A 27,851-nucleotide genomic window follows, 5' to 3' on the forward strand; every position below is an offset into this window, starting at 1 on the left:
CTGCTCCAGCCCCAAATCCTGGGACACCAGCACCAGCCCCAAATCCTGGGACACCAGCACCAGCCCCAAATCCGGGGACACCAGCCCCAACTCCAAATCCGGGGACACCGGCCCCAAGCCCGGCCGCAGCCCCTGCAGAGAGGAAAGTAGTAAGTACTTAGAACTAGAGGGCATGTTGTCCCTGTGGAGGTGCCCTACCTTAGGAGCTGAGCCAGGCCCCACAGAAAGGGGCTCCCAAGAGAGCAACAACCCCCCCCCCCCCGCTTCGTCCTCATCTGCTGACTCACCCCAGAGTCCTTGTTTTTGAGACAGGATCTCATTATGTTGCCTTGGCTGGCCTGGAACTATATATAGACCAGGCTGGCATCGAACTTACAGAGATCTGCCTGCCTCTGCTTCTTGAGTGCTGGGATTAGAGGCATGTACTACCACCCAGTGTTTGGAGGAATCTATTTCCTCTCATGTAGCCCAGGTTGGACTTGAACTAAAGGTGCTCTTGAATTTCTGGTCCTTTTGCCTCTATCTCATAGGTGCTGGGAGGGGTTAACAGGCATGCACCACCATGCCTGGTTTATGCGGTGCTAGGGATGGAAGCCAGAGCTTCGTCATGCTAGGCAAGTGCTCTACCTCCAGAGCCACATCCCCACCCTCACCCTCTTAAATTCACACTTTCTGTGTGCAGTCTTGCCATGACTCCCACACTTGATGCAGAAGCTAAAGGAAGTCACTCAGCTATCTTGGGAATGTAGACTTGAAGCCAGGTCTCCCTCTTGCTGGATGTGTACTTCTGAGCCCTGTGCTAGGAGCCACGGGGACCTACAGATGGTAAGATCTGAGAGGCTGCTTCCTGTGGCTGGGCTGGGGCTGTGTGTCCTGGCCAGTGGATGGGGGAAGGAGAAGAAGGGTCATGGTGCACTCACTGTACTGGGCTTTGGCGGCTGCCTTAGCAGCAGATTTGGCCGCAGCTGGCGTCCCTGCTCCTGAAGAGAGAGGAAGGACATTCAAGATGGCATCCATGGAGGCTCCAGGGAACCCCCAGACCCACTCATCCACAGTAACTTACCTCCAATACCACCAGGTACAATGCCAGTGCCAGGACCAGCTCCAATACCAGTAACACCACCAGGGCCAACTCCGCCGGGAACCCCACCAACACCAACTCCACCAGGAACCCCACCAACACCAGGGACCAAACCTGCAAGAGAAGGAATAGCTTATCTATAATCAAGGCCCCAAAAGAGGGTAGGAGCTGATGAAATTCAGGTGCTACAAGTCAGGTGCTGTGGGTTCTCTTCCCGGCCCCGGCAAAGACTGTTTCATCTTGCGGCAGATATTGTCCCTTCCTGAGCATCTCTTTGTTGCTATATAATGAGTCAGATGTAAATTTATTAATTTGTAACCTTTTGAGGAACAGGGAGACATTGGAGGCTTACTTGAGGATGATGGAGGACAAGCAGTTTTGGTTTTTGTTGTCTTTTACTTTTTTCTTTTTCACTACTAGAGAATAAATGGGAGACCTTGAACATGCTAGCCAAGTGTTCTAACACTGATCTACATTTCCAGTCCTTCACTGAGGGATTCTAGGCAGTTGCTCTGCCACTGAGCTACACCCCGAGCCCTTTACTGGGGGATTCTAGGCAGGAAGTTCCACTGCTGATGGTGAATCAGTTCCAGATTTTTTCATCATCATCATCAACTTTGGTCTCACTAAATTTCTCAGGCTGACCTTGAACTTCCAATGCCCTTGCCTTAGCTCCTTGAGTAGCTGAGATCACAAGTCAGTACCATCAGCTTCCAAATCCGTTAAGGCCAAGTCTCACCAACGCCCCAGCCTATGACTGGACCCTAGCTGAGCTCCTATAAGTGGAGCGTCCACCATTAAGCATATTTGGGGTTAATCATATTTAGGAAATTCCTGGGGCTACTGAGGGTGACCTTGACATCTACCAAGAGGAGGCAAGAGGAATGCAGCACCTCTGGGGGATTAGGCTGGACTCTATCTTGAGATTCAGAAGAGGACCAGCCCTAGTTGGACTTGGGGAACCAGGAGCTTTCGGAAGCAGAATGGGGCAAGGACATGGAGGGGTTGGCAGACCCACACTGCTAAAGGGGAGCAAGTGAGCTAAAATCTATAAGAACATCCTACTCAGGAATGTAGCTTAGATGTAGAGCGCTCACCTAGCACACAGGAAGTCCTGAGTTCTATCCCCCCAGCCCTGCAGAACAAAGCATGGTGGTGCATGCCTGAAATCCCGGGAGGTGAGAAGTGGAGGCAGGAGGAACAGGAGTTCAAGGTTGCCTTAGCTCCCCAGAAGCAGGCGTGAGAAGGCTATGGTCTGGAGTCAATGGTCAGGTACAGATGGGGACAGCTTACCATACTGGGCTGCTTTGGCAGCTGCTTTGGCGGCGGCGGCAGCAGCTGCAGGGGTTCCTGCTCCTATTTAGATAAAGAGAGCACAGGATGATCCTCAATACTCCTCCTTGTTCTTACTCACCACTTCCAGAGTCTGCCCAAGAGTATCCCACCCTGGAGACAGGGAGGGGTGCTGAGGTGGGTGGCCTGGGCTCCAGGCATAGTGCTGCTGACGCCCCATGCAGGGCACCAGGACACAGCCCTGCTTTCCTTGGACTCCAGCAAGGAGCTGAGAGGCAGCTCTGAATCCATGGGATTTCAGCATTTACTTAGAATGCTCTTAAGTTAAAAAAAAAATCTAGTAGCATCTGTATCCCAAGCTATCATAGAAAATGAGCCCTTCCTCATCTTTTTTTCTTCTTCATCAAAACAGGGTTTCTCTGTCCTAGAACTCTCTCTGTAGACCAGGTTGGCCTCAAACTCAGATCTGCCTACCTCTGCCTCCAGAGTGCTAGGATTAAAGGTATGCCTACCACTGCCTGGCTTTTTTTTTTTTTTTTTTTCTTCTTTAAACACATTTATATATAGTCACACATGTTTTGTTGAGGATTTAACTAAGGATTGAATATACATATCTGTTTTGGAAATTTGATTTCTGAGAGGTTTTTATTTATTTTTTTCTTTTCTATACATGAGTACAGGAATTACACATCCTTATCTTCTTTCTGGTTCCACATTGTATTTTTAAGCAGGGTCTCTCCTTGAACCCAGAGCTTGCTGTTTTAGCTTTTCTAGATAGTTAGCTTACTCTGGGTATTTCCTGGATGTACCTCTTGTATCCCAAGAGAACAGGCTGGCTGTCATGTTCACTGGCTTTATGTGGGTTCTGGGGGTTCAGCCTCGGCTCCTTAAACTTGTTGCAATGCAGATGCTCATCTCTCTGCACCATCTCCTAAGCACCCTCTCTCTTTCTCTTTTTAAAATTCACCTTTATTTATTTTTCTGTGTGTGCGCATGCTCGTATGTCCCCCAGCACACATATGGGTGCCAGAAGATAACCCGTGGGAGTCATCTCTGTCATTCCAACATGTGGGGTTTCAGGATTCAAACTCAGTTTGTGAGGCTTGGCCACAAGTGCCTTTCCCCACTGAGAGCCCCCTTCATTCTTTGCAATACCGGGAATGAATCCAGGCTCTTTTGTATGTCCAGCGAGCACTCCACCACTCAGCCACACTTCCAGCCCTAGCTCCTTTCTGAAAAGCATACAGGAGGGAAGTTTTATCCTGGGGGGGGGGTGGATTATGCAGAAGAGAAATTGGAAAAGCAACAACTAAGAAGGCTGTCTTTGAATGCCATGGTCTTTTAATCATCTCCCTTTGATCTCTGCTTGGTGGATGAGAAAGGCCGTGACACCTGAGTCTTCGGTTGGTAAGGAACTAGAAACGTCCCAGAGTAAAAGGCAGATCATGGCTGTCTCACACACAACTGTGGAGTCTCCCCGGCCAGGGAGAGGCTTTCCAGGGTCAACAACCAGGGTCCTACAGAGGCTCCTCCCCACTTTCTACCTTAGGGAAAACTGTCCCCACTTCCCCACTCAGCTCTGGGGTCACTTTTCCTATCTGTGAAATGCCAAGCCCCAAGCCTCTTTTATGAGACAATACAAACCCATCTCAGCATGGGGAACACAGCTCACCTGGCACTCCACCTGGCACACCTGGTATTGCTCCTGGCACTGCACCTGGCACTGCACCTGGCACAAGGCCTCCCAGGGCTCCAGCTCCTCCAGCACCTGGAAGAGAGAATGAACCGAAGTGCTCACCTCATCCATCCATCCATGCATCCGTCCATCCGTCCATCCATCCATCCATCCGTCCGTCCATCCATCTTCCACCACTCACTCACCCACATGTATACATATGTGTATGTATGGATAAGTGGAGGGGGAGGCGGGACACAGGATTGTCAAGCATCTTCAGCTCACTCTTTTGGAGTGAGCTGGTAAAGAGGTACCAATAATCTTAACGGCAAGTGGAAATGGTGGAAGAGTTGAGGAGGCTTAGAAGACGGATGGGGACTGTGGATTTGCATCTTTCCCCTGGAAGCCCAGTGTGAGGCTGCTCTGCCCTTGCTCAGAGTGTAGGCTCCACAGAGAGCCTGTCATTAGACAGGGCAAAGTCACTCACCATATTTGGCAGCTTTGGCGGCAGCAGCAGCCGCTGCTTGGCTTGCACCTGCAAGAAGAGAAGCACAGATGGGTACAGGGATAGAAGAGCCAATAGAATGGGAGGTGGGAGGCAGGGGATCAGGCAGACAGAGGAGTAGGTAAGTGGTTAGAAAGATGGGTGAAGGAGTGGGAAAGTTGGGTGATGGACAGATAGGTAAATGGATGGATATACAGATGGACAGATAAACGGATGGATACACAGATGGCTGGATAGATGTATGCATATATCTATATCTATCTATCTATCTATCTATCTATCTATCTATCTGTAGATATGTGGATGAATAGGAGATGGATGATACACGGATGTCTGGAAAAATGAGGTGTCGAGGTGAATGGATAAATGGATAATTAGGCAATAGATTAATGAGTAGTTGGGTGGATAAATAAAAGAATGGATGGATAATAGATTGATAGATGGTTGGATAGATGTATGGACAGTAGATTAATGGATGGATCAATAGATAGATGGAGAAATGGATGGATGGGTGGTCTTTTGCTGGATTGCTGCTGAGCAAGAATCACAGCTTTCCCTGCTCCTAAATGCTACAAAGATTGCTTCTCTCTTCCTTGCTGCACTAAAGCCCACATCCACTCTCCAACTCCCTTCATGACTTGAAACCCCCACTTCTTCCTCCCCAGCTTCCCAGAAATGGAACTGAAGCTCCCAGGGAAGGATACCTCCGAGTCCGGCTCCAAGTCCGGCTCCAAGTCCGGCTCCGGCTCCAACTCCATAGCCAGGAAAGCCCCCAGCACCAACGCCATATGTTGGAATGCCAACTCCACCCCTGGCTCCTGTGGAGGAGAGAGAATCCAGTGAAAAGAGACTCCAGTGAGCTGAGCAAGCTCATTGGCTAGGAGAAGGATGTTGGTCCTTGAGGATGGGAAACTGGGATTCCTAGGGTCCTTGACTAGTCTCCTCTATGAAACTTGGGTCTTCCCTGGTTTTCTTTCCGGGTATTTGGGGGGAGCATCCCTTTGTTATGGAGAAGTGAGTGGGCTTACTCTAACCAGCTTTCTGTCCTTCGAGTAGGGGTACTCTCTAGACTGGGCTGCCATCCTTGGGTGGTCCCACCACTCAGCAACATGGCTTCATGGTGGGACACACTTGGAGAGACACTGTCCTGGGATCCAGTGGTCCAAGCAGCTCTGCCTGGGGCTCTCCCTGGGTAAGTGGCCCCCCTTGAGCATTAGGGTGAAGGGCTTTCCATTCTGGCAAGTGGAAGCCAGAAGAGGGTGGACAGGGCACTCACCGTATTTGGCAGCTTTGGCCGCTGCTTTAGCAGCTGCAGCTGGTGACACAGCCCCTGGAGAAAACATGGGTACAAAATGCTCAGGAGAGAACGGAGGAAAGATGGCCAATGTACACCCCTCTGTCTCCCTGTCTGTTCCTTTTTTTAAAAATACCCATAGAGCTGTGATATTTGTTCATCCATCCATTCATCCTCCATCCTGTCTCTCTGGCCATCCATTTGCTGTCTGGCATTAGAGCTCAGTCTATCCACCCACTCATTAGCTCTCTGTCCATTTGTAGATTGGTGGACAGATAGGTAAGTGGATGAATGAATGTATGGATGGGTGTATGGATAGATGGAGGAGTGGAGGAATGAATGGCTAGAAACCCATCTGTCAATCATTTAGTCATCCACCCGTCATCAGCTTACCCACCCACCTGCCCATCTATCCATCAGCTTGTCTCTCAGCCTGCTTATCTGTCTATCCATCACTTTTGCTACCCACTTGTTCATGTATCCGTGGACCCATGCATGCATGCATCCTTCTCACTACTGATGCACTTCCTTCCTGCATGTCTATCTGTTTTTTTTTCATTCACTAATTCATCTTCCCAACTACTCTCAGCCCCTCCCGCCATCTATCTACCTATGGATGCACCCATTCTTCCATCTAATTCAGCTTCTGCTTACCCTTCATTTATCAGCTTAACTGCTCATCCTACCTCTGTGTCACGTCTATGATGACTTGACATTTACCAGTCCACACACCTACCCATCCATCTACCATTTACTGAGTGCCCGCTGGGCTAAGGGGTGGATGGAGTGTGGTTTCTCTGTGTGCCTGGCCCTTTAAAGGATCTGTGGTTGCTGATCAACTGGCCCTTCAAGAATTCTTAGCCAAGCCTTCTCAGTGGCACATGCCTGTAATCCCAGCACTCAAGGAGGCGGATGCAGGCTATCTCTGTGAGTTCGAGGCCAGCCTGGTCTACAAAGTGAGTCCAGGACAGCCAAGGCTACACAGAGAAATCTTGTCTCAAAAAGATGAAAAAAATTCTTAGTCATTAGAACTGCTTGACCCTATGACCTTCAGTGTTGATTGCTTCTTGGATTTCTGGGAACAAGGAGAGGCTGTAAGAAAAGCCTGAAGAGGCTAAGAAAGGGAGATTGAGTAGAGAAGGGAAGGCAGCTGGGGCAGAAGAGACGGTTAGGAGCCGGCTGAGCCAGCAGAAGCTCAGCTGAGCAGACTGTTAGAACAGTCGCTGTAGTTCAGAGCTGCTAGAATCAGGAAGAATGGGGAAGAACTGCTGGGGAACTGAGGGAGAAGCTTTCCAGAGAAATGTTTGAAGGCTGGTCTGAGGACTGGGAGGGATGGCTTGGAAGAAAATTAGATTCAGGGATCTCTCTCCTCTATCCTTCTTTCTCTCTTATCTAGTGTTAGGGGTGAAACCCGGGATAAAGGGTGGAAAAAAGGGAGGGCATTAGGTTTGGCCAAGAGCATGTACACATGAATGAGGTTTTAGGGAGCACCCAAAGTCTTGGCAATAGTCTCTATTGCTTACACACACACACACACACACACACACACACACACGCACACGCACACGCACACGCACACGCACACGCACACATGCACGCAAAGCCCAACTCACCTGGTCCACCTGCAATGCCTGGAACTCCGATACCAGGGCCTCCAACACCTGGGATGCCCCCAACACCTGGGATGCCCCCAACACCTGGGATGCCCCCAACACCTGGGATGCCCCCAACACCTGGGATGCCTCCAACACCTGGAATACCACCAACACCTGGGACCCCAACACCTGGGATTCCAGCACCTGGGACTCTAACTCCGGGTCCACCAGGCACAGCTCCTGTAGATGGAAAGAGGATCTGAACTCAGCCTTGTGGGACTTCTGCAGGCCTCCCAGGGCAGATATACAGGTCAGCTTTGGGGACCACAGTCTGTCTTGAGTGCAGGATCACATGCAGATGTGCTGGTGATTTCTCTACAAGGATCCAACTCACCAGGGAACAGGGGATGAACTAAGATGGAGTCCAAAGAGACCTCTAGTTTGGAGGTATATAGCTGAGAAGAGCATGATCAGTTCTAAAGCAGAATCAAAATGTTTGCTGTGGGCCCCTAGGCTATGGGTTTTCTTTTGTTTATTCATTTGTATGTTTTTTTAAATTATGTTTTAATTTGCAGTACTGGGAATTGAAACCAAGATTTTGCACATGCTACCACTCTGCCACTGAGCCATACCCCAGCCCCTCACTGGGGGATTCTAGGCAGGTGCTCACCACTGAGCCACACCCCAGCCCCTCACTGGGGGACTCTAGGCAGGTGCTAGATGGCAGCATCCCTTCCCCTGCAAAGTCTGTACAGAATAGGAGCTACCTTCCAGATAGAGTGGCCAGGATGGGGGGAAGGTCAGAGGTGTCCCTAGATGAGTGGTTCTCAACCTTCCTAATGCTGGGACTCTTTAAAGCTGTTCCTCATGTTGTGGTGATTCCCAACCACTAAATTATTTTCAATGCTACTTCATAACTGTGATTTTGCTACTGTTATGATTTATAAGCTCTAAACTGTAAATCTCTGTGTTTTCTGATGGTCTTAGGTGACCCCTGTGAAAGAGTGGTTTGGCCCCACAGGGGTTGCAATGCACAGGTTGAGAACCTCTGTGCTAGGTGAACAGAGGTAAAGTCTGTCCCTCCTCGTGGATCTCCAGCATTCAGGCAGAGGCCCAGGCCTTCTGCTTCTGGGGGACACTCACCATACTTAGCAGCCTTGGCGGCAGCCTTGGCAGCAGCAGCTGCTGCAGGAGTCCCAGCACCTGGGAGACAGGCACAGAGGGTGAGGTGCTGCCCTTGGGGCCCCACCAGGACACCTCCACCCTCCAGCTCAGGGAAGCATTACCTGCAATGCCTCCAATCCCAGGAATTGCACCAGCACCACCAGGAATGCCAGCCCCTCCAACACCAGGGAGGACTCCAGCTCCTCCAGCACCTGCTGGGACAGGGGTGGCACCATGTGACTCCCTAGCACTTCTTCTGAGGAAAGGCTCCAGGGGTAAGAGCGTAAGTGTGTGTGTGCGTGTGTGTGTGTGTGTGTGCATGAGTGTACTTGCATATGTACATGTGTGTCAAGGCCAGAGGTTAACCTTTGTCCGGAACTTTGTTTCCCCCTTTCTTACATGTATGTACATGTGTGTATATGTGCATGGTTTTCCATGCACATGAGAGCACATGCATATGGGTGCTCACGCATGTGGAGGCTCAGGGTTGATGTCACAGAGTCACCCTGGCTGTTCTTCCACCTTATTCATCCAGGCCAGCCTTACTAGCCTCCCTGACCCTAAGGAATTCCCCATCTGTGCCGCCCAAGGCTGGAATTACATGTGGACCCTTACATCTGGTATTTATGCGGGTTTCCGAGCCCTGAACTCCAGTCCTCATGCGTGCAAAGCGCACCATCTTGAATCTCTGAGGCTGCCTCTCTCGCTCTTACCTGGACTGTGTGCCTAGGTAGTCTGGCTGGCCAGTGAGTCCCAGTGCCCCCGTCTCCACCACCCCAGCACCTGTCTGTTTTTATGTGGACACATAGGACTCATGTCCTCACGCTGTAGCTAGCACTGTACCAACGGAGCTATCTCCCTAGGCCCCTTCCCGCCTGCTGCTTTGTGAGACGGAGGCTCAGCTAGGTATTTCAGGCCTTGAATTTCCAGTCCTGTTGCCTCACCTCCTGGTGGGTGCTGGCTTCTTACCCACTCTCGTCTTACCTAGGAATAAACCTCAGCATCTCAGTGGGGCTTGTCTGGGAAGGTTCCTCCCCCAGTTCCTGGGTTTTCCCCCAAAGTGTGCATTCCGACACTCTCATTAAGGGAGTCCAGTGTTCACAGACAAATCCCTTTCTAATCACTGCTACATACTGAGAAACCACAAGCTCCGTTCCCTGGGCCAGAGGCCCCCAAAGGAATGCTGAAGGCTTCCTTTCCCTGTGTTCCGAAGACTCAGCCAAGTTCACAGTCCAAGCGTCTGGCTGCCCAGCTCTGGCAGCCCCTCTTTCCAGGCTCTCCAGTTCCCATATTGCAGCTACTCGCACCAATATCAGTCTGCCAAAGGGGCCTCTGCCTGGAGAAAAGCCTGGGGCCTCCACAGGGCAGGATCAGCTCCTAGAATGTCTACCCTCTGAGCTGGCAGGGGCTTCTGCTCTTCCTGACCTGGAAGTAAGAAGGCCTCCTGGGTTGGGGGCAGAAGAGAGAACTTTGGCCCTAGTGAGCTGACTTCCACGTGGAGTGGGGAGAAGATGCCCGCTCTGTCCACTGTAAGGACATGGAAGTCCCACACCACACCCTCACCACACCCTGTCCATGGCTGGGGACTGCAGGCTTGGGGAGGGGTTACTAGGGAGTGCAGGCTTGGGGAGGGGTTACTAGGGACTGCAGGCTTGGGGAGGGGTTACTAGGGACTGCAGGCTTGGGGAGGGGTTACTTTTTTCTTTTTTGTAGTACATGTGAAGGGGATGCCTAACATTGAAAACGGCTTATACAGGTACTGTCTATATTTCTTTCTCCAATCACCATGCCACCCATCCTTTATGACTGGGTGCCTCCTTCCTCTTCTGTTTTTGTTTTGAGACAGGGTCTCATGTAGCCCAGGCTAGCCTCAAACTTGCCATGTAACAAAAGATGGCCGCCAACTTCCAATCTTCCTGTCACCACCTCCCACTCAGTGTTCTTTCTGTCTGACCCACAGGGCAACCACCACCTGTATGTTGAGGTCACTTTCTCCAAGAAGCTTCTCTCATTTTCCCCATGGAGAAATAATGGCTCTCAGGGCTGTGCTCATATTCCCTGGGATAGGTGGGTAGAGAAAGGGGTGATACAAAAAGGGAAGGAAGGGTGTAGGGATGGAGGAAGAATGGGAAGGGATGGAAGGAGGCAGAGATAGAGAAGTGGGTGGAGGAGGCGGTGAATGGCCAAGATGGCTGGCTGGAGGGGTGCAGGCAGGGAAGTGCAGTTAGGGAAGCGACAGTGTGAGAGGAAGATAGGGAGGGGAGATGGATGGATAGGAGATGGGTGGAGGGAGGAGGGAAGAGAAGAAAAGCCGAATGGATGGGCTGAAGGAGGGGTGATGATGGCACAGTAAGGGAAGAATAGGGAAGGGAGGCGTGAAGGGATGGATGGAGAGAAGGGTGGATAGAGGGGTGAATGAAGGATGGATGCTGAAAGGGAGAGGTGGAGGAATGGATGGATCAGTGGAGGGCAGAATAGGGAAGGAGGGAAGTGTGGAGGGATGGACAGAGAGAAGGAGGGATAAAGGAGGGTGGAGAGAGTTGAGGAATAGAGGGGATGATGGGTGGGTAGGGTATGACAGAAGGAGGGAGGGAGGAAGGTGGGGAGGGATAGGTGACAGGTAGATGGAGGGGTAGAGGGAAGGGGAGGGAGAGCTACGCCTATGGGTCTATTGAAAAGGGGAATAAGGAGCGGACACCGAAATCACCGGCTTGTTCTTCCAACCGTCACAGGATGCGGGGCGGGGGCTGGGGGCTGGCGAGGGTCCCAGAGTGCTCACCGTACTTTGCTGCCTTAGCTGCCGCTGCCGCCTGGGATCCAACTCCTGGAAGAGGAGGGTGAGGGGACACTGAACATGGAGCTGGTGTCTCGTGATGTCCAGAGTCCCTCGCTCCCAGCCCCAAAGAGATTCAGATACAGCTGGAGGCTTCATAGCCAGGAAAGGCCAGAGACCCAGACCAGAATCCATGTGGCCCAAAGCCTTCACACAAGGTGGCTTTGTGTTTTGGATAGTCCCTTTGGGTGGAAACAGGTGAGTTTTCCCCCCTCTTACCTGTCCCCGTAGGGTAGCCGGCCTTGCCGCCTGCACCAGCCACACCTGTAACAAAGGTGCCTGGTCACTCACATAGACCTTGCCACTCTGCCCTCCCTTGTCCTACTCGTCCTGAGTCTCCCCTGTCACCTCCAACAAAAGTGAATGCAGATACAAGCATGCAGAAGGGATGACATCCCACTTTACAGACAAACACTGAGGCTTAGAAAAGAAAAAAAATGGCTTGCTTAAAGTGCTGTGATGAGCAATAGGGACACTACTGGATGCTAGCCACGCCCCCAGTGCCGGTCTTCGTCCTTTGGGACTTCTTCTTCTGGTGCCTTGCCCCCATCCCAGTCTATCTGGTCGGGCTTTGGCACCCTTGCCAGGCCCGTAGATCTGGAGAGGGTTAGAGCCCCACAAATCTGTGAGGGTGTTACTTACCATAGGGCAACTTCCCGTTGGTATATGGTAGTCCGTAGCCACCTATGGACAGGGTGAGGGATGGATGGAGTGAAGGACTGGTGTGTGGATGGACGAGGTGGGAGGGAGGGGTAGCAGGGGATCCGGGGAGATGGAGGGATGAATGTATGACGCAGGAGGAGAGGGGTGGATGGAGAGGTAAGTGGGTGGAAGGAAGAAGTGGTGAGTAGATGCATGGAGAGAAGGAGGGAAAGATGGTGAGGAATGGGCGGAGGAAGGAGTAATGGCTGGATGGGGAGAGGTGGGGCTAGACGCCTCCGTCTAGCTGACGGACAGACCTCCCCCTCACAGGTGCTGTAGCACTCTCCTGAGGCTCACTACTGATTAATTAAAATCTCTCAGGGCAGGGAGAGGACGTCCATTCCTCTCCAAACCGAGGTCCCAACATGGCCCCTGGGGTCTGAGTGCTTTGATTGTGCCCCACGGAGGGTACGGCTTTGTCTGGACTGAAGGCTGTGGTGGAGGTGACAGGGTGGCAATCGAGTGGCTAGCTAGAGACAATAGGAGTCTTTCCAGTGCCTGGTGGGTTTTCCTTTCCCCTTTCTAGTCATTTTCTCTTGGTTTTGTTCTTGTTTTGTGGTAGGGTCCCATTCTGTAGCCCCGACTGACCTCCAAGTCACTGCATGCCCCACCAGCGGCCCAGGCTGACCTTGAAATTACATAGTCCTCCTGCTTCCAGCCTCTAGAGTGCTGGGATCACACGCCTGGCTATAGTGGTCATTCTTCTATATATGTGCGTGTGCATGTGTGTGCAGGTGTGTGTGTGTGTACATGTACATGCAAAGGCTAGAAGACAACTTTGGGTGTCATTTCTCAGGAGCTGCCCATCTTGTCTCTCACTAGGACCTGGGACTGCCTAGAATGGCTGCCCGCAAGCCTTAAGGAGTCTCCTTTTCAGCAATGGGATGATTAGTGTACCCCATGATGCCTGGCTCTTTTCCTGGCTCTGGGGATTGAACCCAGGTCCTTGTACTTGTGCAGCAAACAGCTTCCTAAGTAAACCATCTCCTAGTCCTAGTCATGCTTCCCCGTGTGTGAATGGCACCAAACAAGTCCCCTTGAGGCTGATTTCCCAGCAGGAGGCTCAGCAAACCATGCCTATTATTATTATTATTACTAATTAGTGTTTGCATATGTACATACATGTGTATGTGTTTGCGTGTGTGTGTATGCATATGTGTGCCTGAATGGATACTGTTGTGTGTGTGTGTGTGTATGCACGGATACCAGTGTGTATATTCATGCCTTTGTGTGTGTGTGTGCATGGGTGCCACTGTGTGCAAGAAGAGTTCAGAGGATAATGCCGGGTGTCGGTCTTCACTTTCCACTCCTCTGAGGAAGGCTTTCCTTGCTGTTTGCTGCTGTGTACAGCAGGCTAGCCAGCCCGAAGGCGCTTAGAGGGTCTCCCGTCTGTGCTTTGCCCCGTCTCATCAGTGGAGTGCTGGGCTATAGGTCCCACTCCCGCACTCAGCTTCCAGTGGGCCCTGGGGACCTGAACTCGGGCAGCAGGTGCTTCACCCCTGAGCCATCTCCCTCAGCCCAGTCAAGCATCTTCAGCCTGGCTCCAGCTTACCTGGCAGCTTCGGTGCTTTAATGGGGTAGCCCAGCGGGACGCCAGGCTGCTGGCCCCCAAAGGGCCCGACCCCTGCAACAACAAAGACAGTAAACCAAAGTCCCAGGCCTCTCAGCTCCCTGCCGGCAAGTCTACTCTCTGTTTGGATGGATGAATTCATTTTCCATGGCCCTCCAGAATTGTTCCGCCTTTGGGAGCCTCCCTCTCTCTGTCGCGGACCAGCGAGGCACCCCCGAGTGCTAAGCCACTGACTCTAGGAGCTAAGGGAGACACTCATTTATTTTTGTGTGCAGACATTAGTGCACTCCTGGGCATCTGGGTTCATTGTGGATCCACACTGATGGAGTTTGGGTTAGGACAGTGGTTCTCAGCCTTCCTAAAGCTGCGACCCTTTAGTACAGTTCCTCATGTTGTGGTGACCCCCAACCATAAAATTTCATTGCAACTTTATTACTGCAATTTTGCCAGTGTTATGAATCGTAATGTAAATATCTGATACACAGGATATCTGATAAGTGACCCCTGTGAAAGAGTCATTTTTGACCCCAAAGGGTTGCAGCCCACAGGTTGAGAATGTCTGGGTTAGGAGATCATGGCTGGGACTGATGAAACTCTGGATAGAAGCCTGGCTTTTTCTTTCCTTTCCTTTCCTTTTCCTTCCTTCCTTCCTTCCTTCCTTCCTTCCTTCCTTCCTTCCTTCCTTCCTTCCTTCTTTCCTTTTATTTTTTGAATGTGGGTGTGGGGATTGAGCTTAGGTCCTCATAGTTGTATGGTAAATGCTTCACCAAGCCTTGTGGCGAGAGACGTGAGGGAGATGGGGCAGTTACAGATAGGTTTCCTGGTGTCTAGCCCCTGAGTGTTCTTCCATCTGCTCACTGTGGGAGGGCAGTATCAACTCACCTGGGATTCCACCAAAAGCACCACCTCCACCTGCAATGACAAAGAGCTGCCATAAGGCCCAGCCCTAAGTGTGTAGGACAGTGAGCACTGGCTCTGTCTTCCTTTGTTTATGCTGGACAAGATAGCTACCATCGAGCCACGCCCCTCACCCCTCACTGGGGGATTCTAGTCAGGTGTTCTACACTGAGCCATATCCCCAGCTCCTCCCTGGGGAATCCCAGGCAAGTGCTTTACTATTAAGCCATACCCATTAACCTTCTTCTTACTTTAATTGGAAACAGTGGCCCACTAAGCTACCGAGGTTGGCCTTGAACTTTCAAACTTTCTGCCTCAGCCTCCTGAGTAGCTTCGGATTATAGGCCTATGCCACTAGGCCAGGCTTACTCTATCAGCTTTCTGAAAAGCATGCTGCCCTTCCTAGCCCGCAGAAGCGGGGCTGGGGCATTAAAAAGTATCTCCTTATCCTGACAGAGGTTCCCAAATAAGCTTAGAATCCTACCTCCTAAACCTCAGGCCTGAGGGGCATGCAGACAGGCAGAATGTTCTACCCTAGTCCCCAGCACAGCTGGCCCTACATACCTGCAATCTTGGCCTTAACTCCTGTGCCAGTGGGAACTCCAGGGAGCACACCCACACCAGGGAACCGAGCTCCTGAGCGGCAAAGACATGGGTAACAGTGAGGGAATAGAAACTCTGCTTGTCACCCTCTTGACAACCTTAGGTTCATTGACCCAATCTATTTCAGTACTGATGGCCAATCACAAGCATGACTCACAGGGCAAGGAAAGTAAAGACCAGTTTGTGGGGACTTTCTTCTCCTGTGTGGCTCAAGCTCAGATGATTTGATTTATATAAGTATGTATGTATATATGTATGTATGTATGTATGTATATATGTATGTATGTATGTATGTATGTGTGTATTATTTTTGGTAGTGCTGTGAATTGAATCCAGGCCCCAAATATGCTGGGGGGTTCTAGGCAGGTGCTCTACCACTGAGCCACACTCCCAGCCCCTGGAAGATTCTAGGCAGGTGTTCTTACTGTTTGAGACTGTGTCTTGCTAAGTTACCCTGAGTAGACTTGAACTTTTGATTCATCTATCTCAGCTTCCAAATGGCTGGAGTAGTATGCTCATTCCACTAGGCTCGGCTGGAAGATCTGAGTTTTAATCCTAACTCAACTGAGCCCTATCTCAGCCTCGGTGGACCTCAATTGTAAGTTATAGATCCATCATGGCCAAGCTTAGGAAAAAAGGCACAGAGAAATCTATAGCCATACTACCCTGCAGGGTCTGATTGCAGAAGGTAACGAAGCAGGGCCCGGTCCAGTTAAGACTTGGATGGGAGAAAGCATAGAGAGACACAGACACTGTGACATGCTTTGTAGTGGCTACCTCTCAATGGGTTGGAAACTGCCAGACTTTCCCTTCCCTCTTGCCTCCCCTGGGGCTTGGCTGCCTCAGCCAGGAAGGAAGGGGTGCTCTGTCAGCAAATCCCTGAATCCGGGCTTTTGGGGGATTTCAGGAGGCCCTGCTGGGTGGGGAGGTAGGTCCTGGCAGGGAAAGAAGTGAGGGGCAGTTCTTAGGGGGGTCTCCTGTAGGGCAGACTTCCTGGGCGTGCCTACCCCTGGTGACTCAGGGCTTTTGGGAAAAAGCTGGCTACACTAGGGACTCCATCTGTCCTCTGAGGATTGGCTTTAGGCTTAGATGAGGATGTTGGCCTGGGGTGAGGGATTGGGTGGGGACGGGGAAAGCTGACCTTTGTTGCCAAGGACCTAATGTCCGTTAAGTTGAACTTGGACACTTAGGGAAAAAGCCACTGGCCTCAGCTGGCCTCAGCTTTAGGAGAAGGGAGAAGAGGTGGTACTAGTGAGAGGATACATCCCCAACTTCCTTCCTTCCTTCCTTCCTTCCTTCCTTCCTTCCTTCCTTCCTTCCTTCTTTCTTTCTTTCTTTCTTTCTTTCTTTCTTTCTTCTTTCTCTTTCTCTCTTCCTCCCTCCCTCCCTCCCTCCCTCTCTTATTTCCTTCCCTTCTTCCTTCCTTCCTTCCTCTCTTTTTTAAAGACAGAGTCTTGTGTAGGTCAGGCTGGCCTAAAACTTGTTATGTGGTAAAGGATGACCTTGAACTCTGGATCCTTCTGTTTCTACCCCGCAAGTGCTGGCATTACAAGAGTGCGCTAGCATGCCTGCTTTATGAGATGCTGGGGATGAAGCCCAGGGCTTCATGCATGCTAGGCAAGTGTCCTACTAACTGAAGCACATCCCCAACCTACTCTTTTAAAAAATATTTTAATTTTATGTGTATGGGTGTTTTGCCTGCAGACCAATGCATGTCTAGTGCCCTTAGAGGACAAAAGAGTTACAGATGGTGGTGAGCTGCCATGTGGTTGCTGGAAATTGAACCCAGGTGCTCTGGAAGAGCAGCCAGTGCTCTTAAGCACTGGGCCATCTCCTTAGCCACCATTCTTTGTTTTTTTAAAATAAGGTCTCATTATATAGCCCAGGCTGACCTCAAGTTTAAGATCCTTATGCCTCAGCCTTCAAAGTGCTGGGATGAAAGGCCTGTACCACCCCACCCGGTTCATGTGATCTCAGCCTTCTCGTTCTCACCTGTGCCGGGGAGCACTCCGCCAGGGTACACACCTGGAAGGCCAACCCCTGGAGGCAGAAGGAGAAGCACTGAGCAGAGGTTCCGGCGCCACACCAGATAGCCCGCCAGCTCTCCCCACCCACAAGCCAGCGCGCCCACAGGGGTAGCTGGGGCCAGACACAGCCTGGCTGCGGCCCTCCTCGCTCTGGGTTAGACCTCGGGGCCTTGATTTAGCTGTCTTCTGGAGCCCACGCCTGTTTACGCAGCCCAGTCAGCCCACCTCAAGTCCTTCCAGATGCTCGCCTTTGATTCAACCTGAAGTCACTTCCTAAAGAGCACGGGCCAAATGAGCACCAGATGGGCTGCTGAGGGGTGTTGGCTGGCCTCCAGCTCTACCAGGAACAGCTGTGGGCCCTTCTGTCCTGACTCAATGGTTAAAGCCTCAGTTTCCCCATCTGTGATCCAGAGCCTGAGGGTCTTTTTTTTTTTTTTTTTCTTTTTTTCCTCCAAGAGCATAGAAATTTCTAGAACTCATATCGAGTCATTCAGCCCCATTGCCCAAACACAGGCCTGATGCTTTGGATTGGTTACAGAGACTTCCCTTCATCCTCCAGTGTTGGAGTAGGAGAGGGCTCTGACCTCTGCAGACTCCTAGACTTCTGACCTCTCCCTGACCTCTAACCTCTATCCCCCACAGTGTCTGTACTGACCAGGAACTTTTCCAGGCTTTGCTCCGGCTCCGACTCCAGCTCCAACCTGAGGAACCACAGCACCTGAACAGAACGGATGACAGAGCTGACTCGGCCCAGGCCTGCTGGCACCACTTTGATTCACTCAGGTCTGGCCACCATACCTGTTGATACTCCTAGGCCACCAATGCCACCAATACCACCAACACCACCAGGGACTCCACCAACTCCGACACCACCAGGGACTCCACCAACTCCGACACCACCAGGGACTCCGCCGACTCCGACACCACCAGGGACTCCGCCGACTCCGACACCACCAGGGACTCCGCCGACTCCGACACCACCAGGAACTCCCCCGACTCCACCAAGCCCGGCTCCTACAGAGCAAGAAGCAGGACAGTTCAGGGGTCAGAAAAGGACTGCGTCTTGGGGGCCAGGTGTTAAGGTTTGGTTCTTTCACCAAGCCACTCAGGACTGTGTACAGTTGGCTGCCCTCACCACCTTCCTACCTCTCACTTCTGTCTCCTATGTCTGGGTGTCTGGGAAAGCCAGAGGGCTAATGGAGGTACCCTAAAGGTGCCACTCACCAGCTTTGGCAGCAGCTTTATAAGCGGCAGCAGCCCCTGCTGCTCCTCCGGGCACCAGAGCACCTGCCCCTGGGTAGGCACCTCCAGGAAAGGCTCCGAGACCTGTGGAGGAGAGCAAATGTGAGGCCCTGAAATGCCATGCTTGGTGGAAGTTGCTGACCTCAGGCCAGTCAGAACCTCTTCCCTCAGGAAGGGGATTCACAATTCTGTGTCCTCTGAAGGTCAGTGTCCCATGGTGGCCCCTGCTCACAGGACGGGATGCATGTGTTAGAACAGCGGTTTCAACCTGTGGGTCATGACCCCTTGGGGGGTTGAACAACCCTTTCATTACTATTCATAACAGTAGCAAAATTATAGTTCTGAAGTGGCAACGAAAATAATGTTATGGTTGGGGGTCACCACAGCATGAGGAGCTGTACTAAAGGGTCTCAGCTCTGGGAAGGCTGAGAACTGCCGTGTTAGGGGATATATATGTTCAGCCGCTCAGCTCAGCCCAACAAAGCGGTGTGAATCTTTCAGTTTTGGAGACAGAGTCTGGCTACATATGTAGTCTAGGCTGGCCTGCAAATCATCATGTAGCTGAGGCTAACCTTGAACTACTGGCACTTCTACCTACCAACTGTTGGGTTCACAGGAGGGAAGCCAGAGCAGGAAAGCTGTCTCAAATGTATATGCATTTGACACAAGGTCTCACTGTATAACTCTAGCTGGACTGGAACTTGCCATTCAGGCCAGGTGGGCCTTGAACTCATAGAGAACTTCCTGCCTCTGTCTCCTGTGTGTTAAGATTAAAGGTGTCTACTACCATGCCCAGCCTCAATATATATATATTTTTTATATATTTATATATATAAATTATATATATATATATATATATATATATAATTTTTTTGAGACAAGATCTGTGTGGCCAGGTTGGCCATGAACCTCATACCCCAAATACTGGTATTCCAGGCATGTACCACCACCATTCATGGTTTCCAGATGACCCGTATGCCCTTTTTGTGGTGGATAGATCAACCCAGGGCCCCTGGAGATGCCTCTATTTTACAGCTGTCCCCAGGTAGCTTCTTAGGAGAGGTGACATTGGCGTCATCCTTCATCCATGTCCTTGCCAACGCTCAGCTCAGACTCTGTGCCCTGGCTGCCGTTTATCCCGGGCAGATGCTCTAGGGTGGGGTGGGGAGCTGGCATCTCCCTCACGTGTCACACTAACCTGCCCCAGGGCCAGCACCTGCAAGTCCTCCAGGGCCTGTGAAGAAGAGAGACGGAGAGAATTAGGCATGTGGGTTTCATGCCTGGGCTCCTTGTGAGAAGGGTGTCATCCTGAAGTGGGTGTCTAGGCTGGTCCCTAGACCTCGGGTACTGTGGGCATGTGATCCTGATAAATCTGCAGCCGTCAGTCAGTGATACAGAGCTGACAGAGCTGATTGTCTCTAACAAGTGTGATTAGCTGTGTGTCTCCCCCAGCAGGCTGTCTATAATGGCAGACCGGGGCTGGAAGTAAACCCTCTTCCCTCCAGGCCAGCCTTGCTCCCATTGGTAGCTGACACCCCAGGCATCTTCTCTGCTTCCTTGATGGTATGTCCTGATGCAGACCCCGCCCCTCCACCTGGATGTGAGTGTGCCCCTCCCACCCCTGCTCCCTCCCATCTTTTTGTTTTTGAGACAGGGTCTCATGTAGCCAGGCTTGCTATGTATCAGAGGGTGACCTTGAACTTCTGATCCTCTTGCCTCTAGCCCCTAAATGCTGGGATTTCTGGCAGTTACCAGAAAGTCCAGTTTACATGGTACCGGGGTGGGATGGGGGACTAAGAGCTCCATGCATACTCGGTAAGGGCTGTATGAACTGCCTTCCCCGCCCTGGGAGTCCTTCCCGTACAACATCTAGTCATGCTTCTGTCCAGAATCCTCCCATGAGGAGCCAAATGGGTCCCTCTGGCTCTCTCCTTTCCACATCTGGGCCCCATCATTTCTTCTTCCCCTCCAGGAGACATTCCATGGCCTTATCCTTGACCGATGGGGCTAGTTAGGTTGGAGTTTTGGAGGTTTGCCCCGGCAGGTTTGTTTCCAATTATGGGAAAAAAAAATCTCTCTTGCCAGTGCCAGCTCTGGCTGTGGGGTCTAGAGTTGTAGGGCAAAGTCCTCTCAGGGATTCCCCCAGGCATAGGGTCTGCGGAATCCTGGGGAGGGTCTTCCTGGCTCTCACTGGATGTCATATTTCCTCTGACCAGCCTTTTCCACTCATCCTCTGGGTGAGGGCTGAGCTTGTAGCTCAGGAGATACAGTGATTGCCAGGAGCGTGTAGAAGCCCAGGTTCCATCTCCAGTACCGTAATACATCCATTTACATACATGTATGTATTTCTATACTGCAGACATCTGTCTGATGGGTCTGTAATGAGCCATGTAGTATGGTATGGTGGTGGGCAGGAGGCTGAGGCAGCCTGGATTAATCATTTTCTGGTCTCACCTCCCTGACCCTCCCCAGATCTGTCAACAGCTTCTTTCAAGCCAGTTCTGTTTCCTGTGCTTATAGAGGACAGGAGACATGTTCAGACCTTTTCTGTCCAATAGAGGGACTGAGAGGACAAGACTTGGCAGAAAGAAAAACAAACAAAACAAAAAATGGAGTGGAGTTTGGGCCCGGCCTGGTCTCTGCTGCCGCCTGTTCGTTATCGACAATCTTACCTAGTTTATTCTCATCACTGCCAAACCCCCCCCCCTTCCCCCCACCCCCCCCCACCCCCCCCCCCCCCCCCGTCACCTGTCCTTTGGACTTACCTGCTCCGAATGCCCCCAGAAGCCCAGCACCTGGAGAGGGAGTGAAAGGGTTAGAGTGGTGCCACAGCTGGGGGGTCCAGGCCCTTTCAGCCTACCTGCTGCTTTTTGTAGTCAGAAAGTTCTAGTCAGGTTCTGTAGCCCCTTTCCATGGTCTATGTAGATGAGGGAGTCACCTTCCTTTCTTTGAGCCTCAGTTTCCCCATCTTTGTTATTCTTTTTTTAAATGATAACTTAGATTTTTTTATCTATATCTGTCTTTTTATCTATATCTATATTTTATGTATATCTATCTCTCTATTTATCTATCTGTCTATCTAGTTTTCAAGAAAGGGTTTCTCTGTTCAGCCCTGGCTGTCCTGGAACTCACACTGCAGACCAGGCTGGCCTTGAACTCAGAGATCTACCTGCCTCTGCCTCTGCCTCTGCCTCTGCTGGGATTAAAGGTGTGCCACCACTGCCTGCTATTTTTACTTTTAAAAATGATGTGTATCTGAATGTGTCTGTGTGTAGGTACGTGCACTCGAGCGTAGGTGCCCATGGTGCCAGAGGTGTCAGAGCCCCTGAGGCTGAGTTCCTGGCCAGTGTGAGCTGCCTGACGTGGGTGCTGGGAACTGAACTTGGTTCTCTGTAAGAGCATCTGTACTCTTAATCACTGGCCTACTTCTCTAGTCCCTTAAATGAGAAATTATAAAGATTTATTTATTTATATTTTATATGTATGAGTGCTTTGCCTGCATGGGTGTATGTGTGGCATGTGTGTGGGGCTGGTGGGGGCCAGGAAGGGGAGTCTAATCCCTTGGAGCTGGAGTTCCGTGTGAACCATTCTGTGAGTGCCGGGAACTGAACCCCGGTCCTGTGTGAGATCATCAAGCACTCTTAACTGCTGAGCCATCTCTCTGCTGCCTAGGCTTCTTCTTGAGACAGGGGTCCATGGAGCTCTGGGGGGCTTTAAATTCAGCATGCAGCCAGGGATGACCTTGAACTCCTGATCCTCTGGTCTCTACCTCCTGAGGTTACAGGCACATGCACCTGTGTTATGTGGTGCTGGGGTTGGAAGCCAGGGTGGAATTTGTGCATGCTGGGCAAGCGTTCTACCAACTGAGCCCAAACCCCAGCCTTATTATTATTATTATTTTTTTATTCTGAGAAAGGGTCTCACTGTGTAGCCCTGGCTGGCCTGAAATCTGCTATGTAGATCAGGTTGGCCTTAAAGTCTTGAATTTATTGACATCTTCCTGTCTCTGCTTTCCAAGTGTTACTATTAAAGCACGTGCTACCATGTCTGGCTCTTTCCTTTCCTTTCCTTTCCTTTCCTTTCCTTTCCTTTCCTTTCCTTATCTTATCTTATCTTTCTCCCTCCCTTCCTTCCTTTTCTTCCTTTCTTTGAACTTAGGATCTTTAGGCTGGCCTTGAACATACATGTAGCCCAGACTGGCCTTGAACTGGTGATTTTCATGCCTCATTTTCCACACTACTTAACTTACTCTGTAGCTCAGGTTAAGCTTGAACATATCCTCTGGCTTCAGACTCTCGAATGCTGAAGTGACAGCCTTGTGACTCTGTGCTTGGCTAATATGCCCATTTAGCTGTAGCTTCCATGATCCCTGCCTTCCTGGGACCACTGAGCAGGAAGCACCTACTGAGTGCAACCTGCCAGGGTGTCCCATGGGTACTCATCCTGGCTTCTTCCTGTCCTTGCCCGTACCCCTTCTTTGTAGTGGCTGGCCAGCCGGCTGGCCTCCAGCTGGTGCTCTGGGTGTGGGCAGTGCTGGCTCCCAGATGCCTGGTCCCCTACTGAGAGTGCAGGCAGGGAGGGGCTGGCCTGCAGCACCCACATGGAGGAACAGCTGCCAAGCCACCTACCCCATCTCCCAGGGGATTAATTGTTCCCAAACATGATCTGTATAAGGCCTGCACCCCTTCCCATCCTGCCTGGGCAGCCCCGGACATCCCTCTAGCCAGGATGTGGGGGCCTTCACTGGGTTGTTCAAGGTGGCCTAGCCAAGCCTGTTACAGGCTTCAGTCTATCCTGAGGCTAAGAGATGACCTTAGGAACTGTGCCATTAGCACATACCTATCAGTTCAGCTACTCAGAAAGCTGAGGCAGGAGGATCTAAATTTCAAGGTCTGTCTGGGCTATATAGTTCCAAGGTCAACTTGGACAACTTCCTGAGACCCTGTATCAAAATTAAAAAAAAAAAAAAAAGAATTAAGAAGTCTCAGTGGGCATAGGCACTTGCCAATAAGCCTGGCGACATGAGTTTGGTGGAAGAAGAGAATCAACACTCAAAGTTTGTTCTCTGACGTTTACAGGTACACTATGGTACATGCATTCTATAGACCACAATAGTATGATGCATGCATACTATTATACCATAGTAAACAAACAAACAAACCAATAAAGAAATGTAATTTTTGAAAAAAATGTAAAAAGGGGTCTGGGGATGTAGTTCAGAGGTAGAGTGCTTGCCTAGACGCTTGTCCATCCTTGGTACCACAAGGAGAATTAACCAGCCATGGTGTCCCCCTGGCTTTACAAAGCTTCCAACCCCGAGGCCCTCACTTGCCCAGATGCCCTGTCTTCTTCCTGCCTTGCTGGCCCTGGTCCTGAGGTTTCACAACTCCCATAGGCTTCAGTGAAGGGGAATCTGCCTCTCACACATTCATTAGTGGTTGGATCATCTGTCATCAGGATTTTGTAAGAGCAGTTGGACATCCAATCTGTCCAGGAGCATGTGACTTTGGAGCCAGGATGGCAGGAACTGGGTGGGGATACATATGCCACATAGAGAGGATCACACATTAGGGAGGGGCATCAATAGGACTGTAAGGAAGTTTGTGTGTGTGTGTGTGTGTGTGTGTGTGTGTGTGTGTGTTAGGGAGGATGGAACACAGGTGTCCAATATGCTATGCAAATGCTCTACTACTGAGCCATGCTCCTGGACACTCACAAAGGGATTGGAGGTACATGCTCTACCACTGAACTATTATACCCCAAACCTCTCACTGGGGACCTCTAGGCAGGTGCTCTACCACTGAGCCACACCCCAGCCCCTCACTGGGGGATTCTAGGCAGATGATCTACCACTGAGCCACACTCATAACCCCTTACTGGGGAATTCTATGCAAGAGCTCTACTATTGAACTGCATCCTTAGTATTTCTTCTACTTTTTATACAGAGACAGGGTCTTGTTATCTATCTGAGGCTGACCTCTCTAGTTCAGAACGCTCCTGTCTCAGCCTTTTCAGTAGCTAAGATTACAGGTGTGCAACACCAGACCATGGCCTCCACCTGCTTCTTATCCAGCCACTGCTGGTGAATCCCAACACTGTTGATTAAGACAGGGCTATGCTCTTTCTCTCTCTCTATTTTTTACTAGAAACCTCCATGGTCTAGACAGCTGAAGGAGGCTAGGAACAGCCTGGGAAATCATCTGGGGCCAGAGCCAGGGTCAGGTTTGGCTTACATCTGGGCCAGAAGTCAATGTTTAGATAGGTTTAGGGAAGTCCAGGGCTTCCATTCTAAGTGATGCTTTATAGGGGACCATGAGAACCTCAGATTCTGTCCTGCCTGAGCATCAGGATTTTCCTGGGGCTAGGAGCAAGAGGGCAATCTCCAGGAAGCTGGCACAGTGGGCCTATGCAGGACACAGGCCATTGAACTACCTTCAATCTCCTGTCCCTGGACAACTTGGGGCCCGGCCCTAACCTGTTGATACCTAGGGGCTTTTGCTGCCTGTCACTCCTTTTGGCTCCTCGGCCAGGCATGGCTCTACCTTGCCCATCTCAGGGGACTTACCTACACGGAGCTTACCTGGCTTAGGTGGTTTTCCTCCAGGTCCCAGAGCTGCAGAGGGAAGGGATGATGATGATGAATGGTAGGAGGAGGTGACTCAACTCTCCTTCTCTCTCACTCTCTTTCTCTCTCTGGTCTGAGACAGGGTCTCATCATAGCCCAGGCTGGCCTCAAATTCACAATATAGCCAAGGATGACTTCAGACTCCTAAATGTCTTCACCTCACAGGTTCTGGTATTACAGGCACATCCCCCATTCCATCTTTTAACCCCACCCCAGAGATGTCCAGAGAGGCCTCTTGCTTAGACATGGGGCCCTGAAGCCCAGCTCTCCCTCTGGAGTTTTGGTTGAGTGACAGCTTCTTCATTTGCTTTGTATTGTGACTATGTCTCATATAGCTCAGGCTGTGTAGTCAAGGACGACTTTGAACTCTTGAGCCCCAGCTTCTACCTTCTAAGGGCTGAGTTTAATAGGCATGCACCAACATCTCCAGCAATTTCTCATTTTTTTTTCTTTTTTCCCCAAAAGGAGTTAATCTCTACCTGGAAGGAATGTTGGGGAGAAAGATCAAAGAAATATAAAGGAAGGTAGGAGCCATGAGGGAAAAACCAACAAGGATAGAGGGTCCTTAAAAGGGCCACCAGGGTCTTGTTTTCAAGTAGGTTTCTTTCCCAGGGGCTGCTCAATCTGTATAGCAAGAGCCCGTAGTCGCTGAGCTCTCTTGAAGCCCTCATGGCTGATGATGGGGGGTCACGATGGTGCCCAGATCATTTTACTGAGGAACTTAAGTTTACTTCCTGTGCTTACCTCCTCCTCCTCCCAGGCCTCCGATACCTGTTGTATGTGTTGAGACAGACAGACAGACAGACAGACAGACAGACCATAGATCAGTATCCTTTCTAGACAAGACATATCCCTCTCCCTCCTGGCAAGTTCAAGCTGCAGAACTTAGGCCAAGTCAACCACGATGATCCAGTCTCCTTTTCTGTCTATTGGCTCAATAACCTCTTGTTAGTTTGTTCTAGAATGGAGCTCCAGAGATTTCAGAGGTCCTGTTAGTTCTTTTCTTTTCTTTTCTTTTCTTTTCTTTTCTTTTCTTTTCTTTTCTCTTCTCTTCTCATGTCTGTGTCTGGTATGCACATGTGTGTATGTGCATTTGTGTGCATGTGAAAGCCTAAAGCTGGGGTCTAGAATCACCCTTCATCACTCTCCCACCTTATTCTTTGAGGCAGGGTGTCTCAATCAAACCCAGAGCTCACTGATAGGGCTAGTCTCGCTAGCTAGCTCACTCAACGGTTACTGGCTTTCACCATGACGCCTGGTTTATGTGATGCTGGGTTGGAGCTCAGGCTTCATGCGTGCTAGGCGAGCGCTCCACTGTTCCAGCCCCATCTCCAGCTTAGTGGCTCTATCTCTCACTTCTCAGTTATTTGCCCCCAGTGGGTTGCCAGGAGTGGGATTAATGCTTAGAGCCTTCCAGTGACCGGAATGTGTGAGGGTGCCGGCTCCTGACAGCAGAGATTAGGCTCTGTCTTATACAATATTTATGCTCTCACTAGCTGTTCCATTAGCAGCTTTTTCTTTCTTTCTTTTTTTTCTTTTTTTACAGACGGCACTGGGTCTTGCTATGCAGTTTAAGCTTGGCTTTGAACTCTTGACTTTCTGTGTTTGCTTATGGAATGCTACTGTTACAGATGCTGCCTTCACATCTAGCTCCATTAATTACATCATTTTTTTTTTTTTTTGAGGCAGGGTCTCACACAGCCCAGGCTGGCCTAAGCTCTTTCTATAGCCAAGGGTGGCCTTGCATATCTGTCCTCTTTGCCTGTACCTCCTGAGTGCTGGGATTACAGGCACGCACCACCATACCTAGTTTGTGCAGTGCTGAGGATGAAACCTGGGATCCCACACATGCTAGGCAAACACTCTACTAACTGAAGCCACGTCCCCAGCCTGGTTAATTGCTTCAGAAAGTGGCCTGATTCGCAGGTTCTCAGTGGCAGGAACTTAAATGTCATGACATCTCTGGCCCATGAAATAGCTCAGTGGGTAAACGAACTTGCTGCCAAACGAAACAGCTTGAGTTCTATTCCTGGGGCCAACATGGTGGTAGGAAAGATCTGATTCCCAAATGTTGTCCTCTGGATCTGCTCATGGCAGTGCATACTTTTAATTCCATTGTTCTGGAGGCAGAGGCAGGCAGCTTTCTGTGATTTCCAGGCCAGCCAGGGATAGATAACATAGTGAGACTCAGTCCCAAAAAACAAAACCAAGGGGGGGGGGGTACAAATGAACAAAGAAAGAAAGGAACAGCCAAACAAAAAAGTTGTTCTCTGACCTCTACAAGCAAGCCATGAAAATAAATGTAATAAAAATGCTTAAACTATTCTGTCTCTCATGAACAATCCATCCCCACCTGTCAAACATAGCTGTGTGGAAACATGAGGCAATTACCTGGATAATAGACCCCGCCGGGAACTCCACCGGGAACTCCACCAGGCACGGCTCCCGGAACCCCTAAAGGAAGGAGACTCTTCATTGGTTAGGCTTATCAAATATGTTTTAATGAAGGTATAGATAACAATCATGGTATTGTTTGTCTGCAGATCAATGTCTGAGGCCAGACATCTTCCATTTACATTTTTTTTTTGTTTCTTTTGTGGCTCTACCACTGAGCCACACCCCCAGCCCCTCACTGGGGAAGTCTAGAAAGACATTCTACCACTGAATCATGCCCCAGTTCTAGGTTTATTAAGACAAGTTCTCACTATGTAGTTCTGGCTGGTCTTGACCTTGTAAGCTCCCCCC

At 50.6% G+C, this 27,851-nt stretch overlaps 1 protein-coding gene across 1 annotated transcript; it reads right to left on the bottom strand.

The window, feature by feature from the left end:
- On the bottom strand, window positions 1-27,560 carry LOC129684608 (elastin-like; the record flags this gene model as incomplete). The annotated part of the gene is given in 26 exon segments (XM_055617816.1): window positions 1-132; window positions 921-980; window positions 1,064-1,195; window positions 2,375-2,437; window positions 4,047-4,142; window positions 4,537-4,584; window positions 5,259-5,372; window positions 5,831-5,884; window positions 7,462-7,683; window positions 8,587-8,646; window positions 8,730-8,819; window positions 11,387-11,431; window positions 11,660-11,704; window positions 12,083-12,124; window positions 13,695-13,766; window positions 14,595-14,624; window positions 15,174-15,245; window positions 17,205-17,252; window positions 17,895-17,957; window positions 18,038-18,253; window positions 18,464-18,565; window positions 19,680-19,715; window positions 21,247-21,276; window positions 25,062-25,094; window positions 25,851-25,877; window positions 27,498-27,560. Coding segments are annotated over 26 exon segments (1,995 nt in total), but the record flags the coding sequence as incomplete, so codon positions are not given.
- Window positions 27,561-27,851: the final 291 nt, after the last annotated feature.

The sequence above is a fragment of the Psammomys obesus genome, unplaced genomic scaffold (genome assembly GCF_907164565.1).
Source record: "Psammomys obesus unplaced genomic scaffold, mPsaObe1.curated_primary_1811, whole genome shotgun sequence".
In the NCBI taxonomy this organism is placed as follows: Eukaryota; Metazoa; Chordata; class Mammalia; order Rodentia; family Muridae; genus Psammomys; species Psammomys obesus.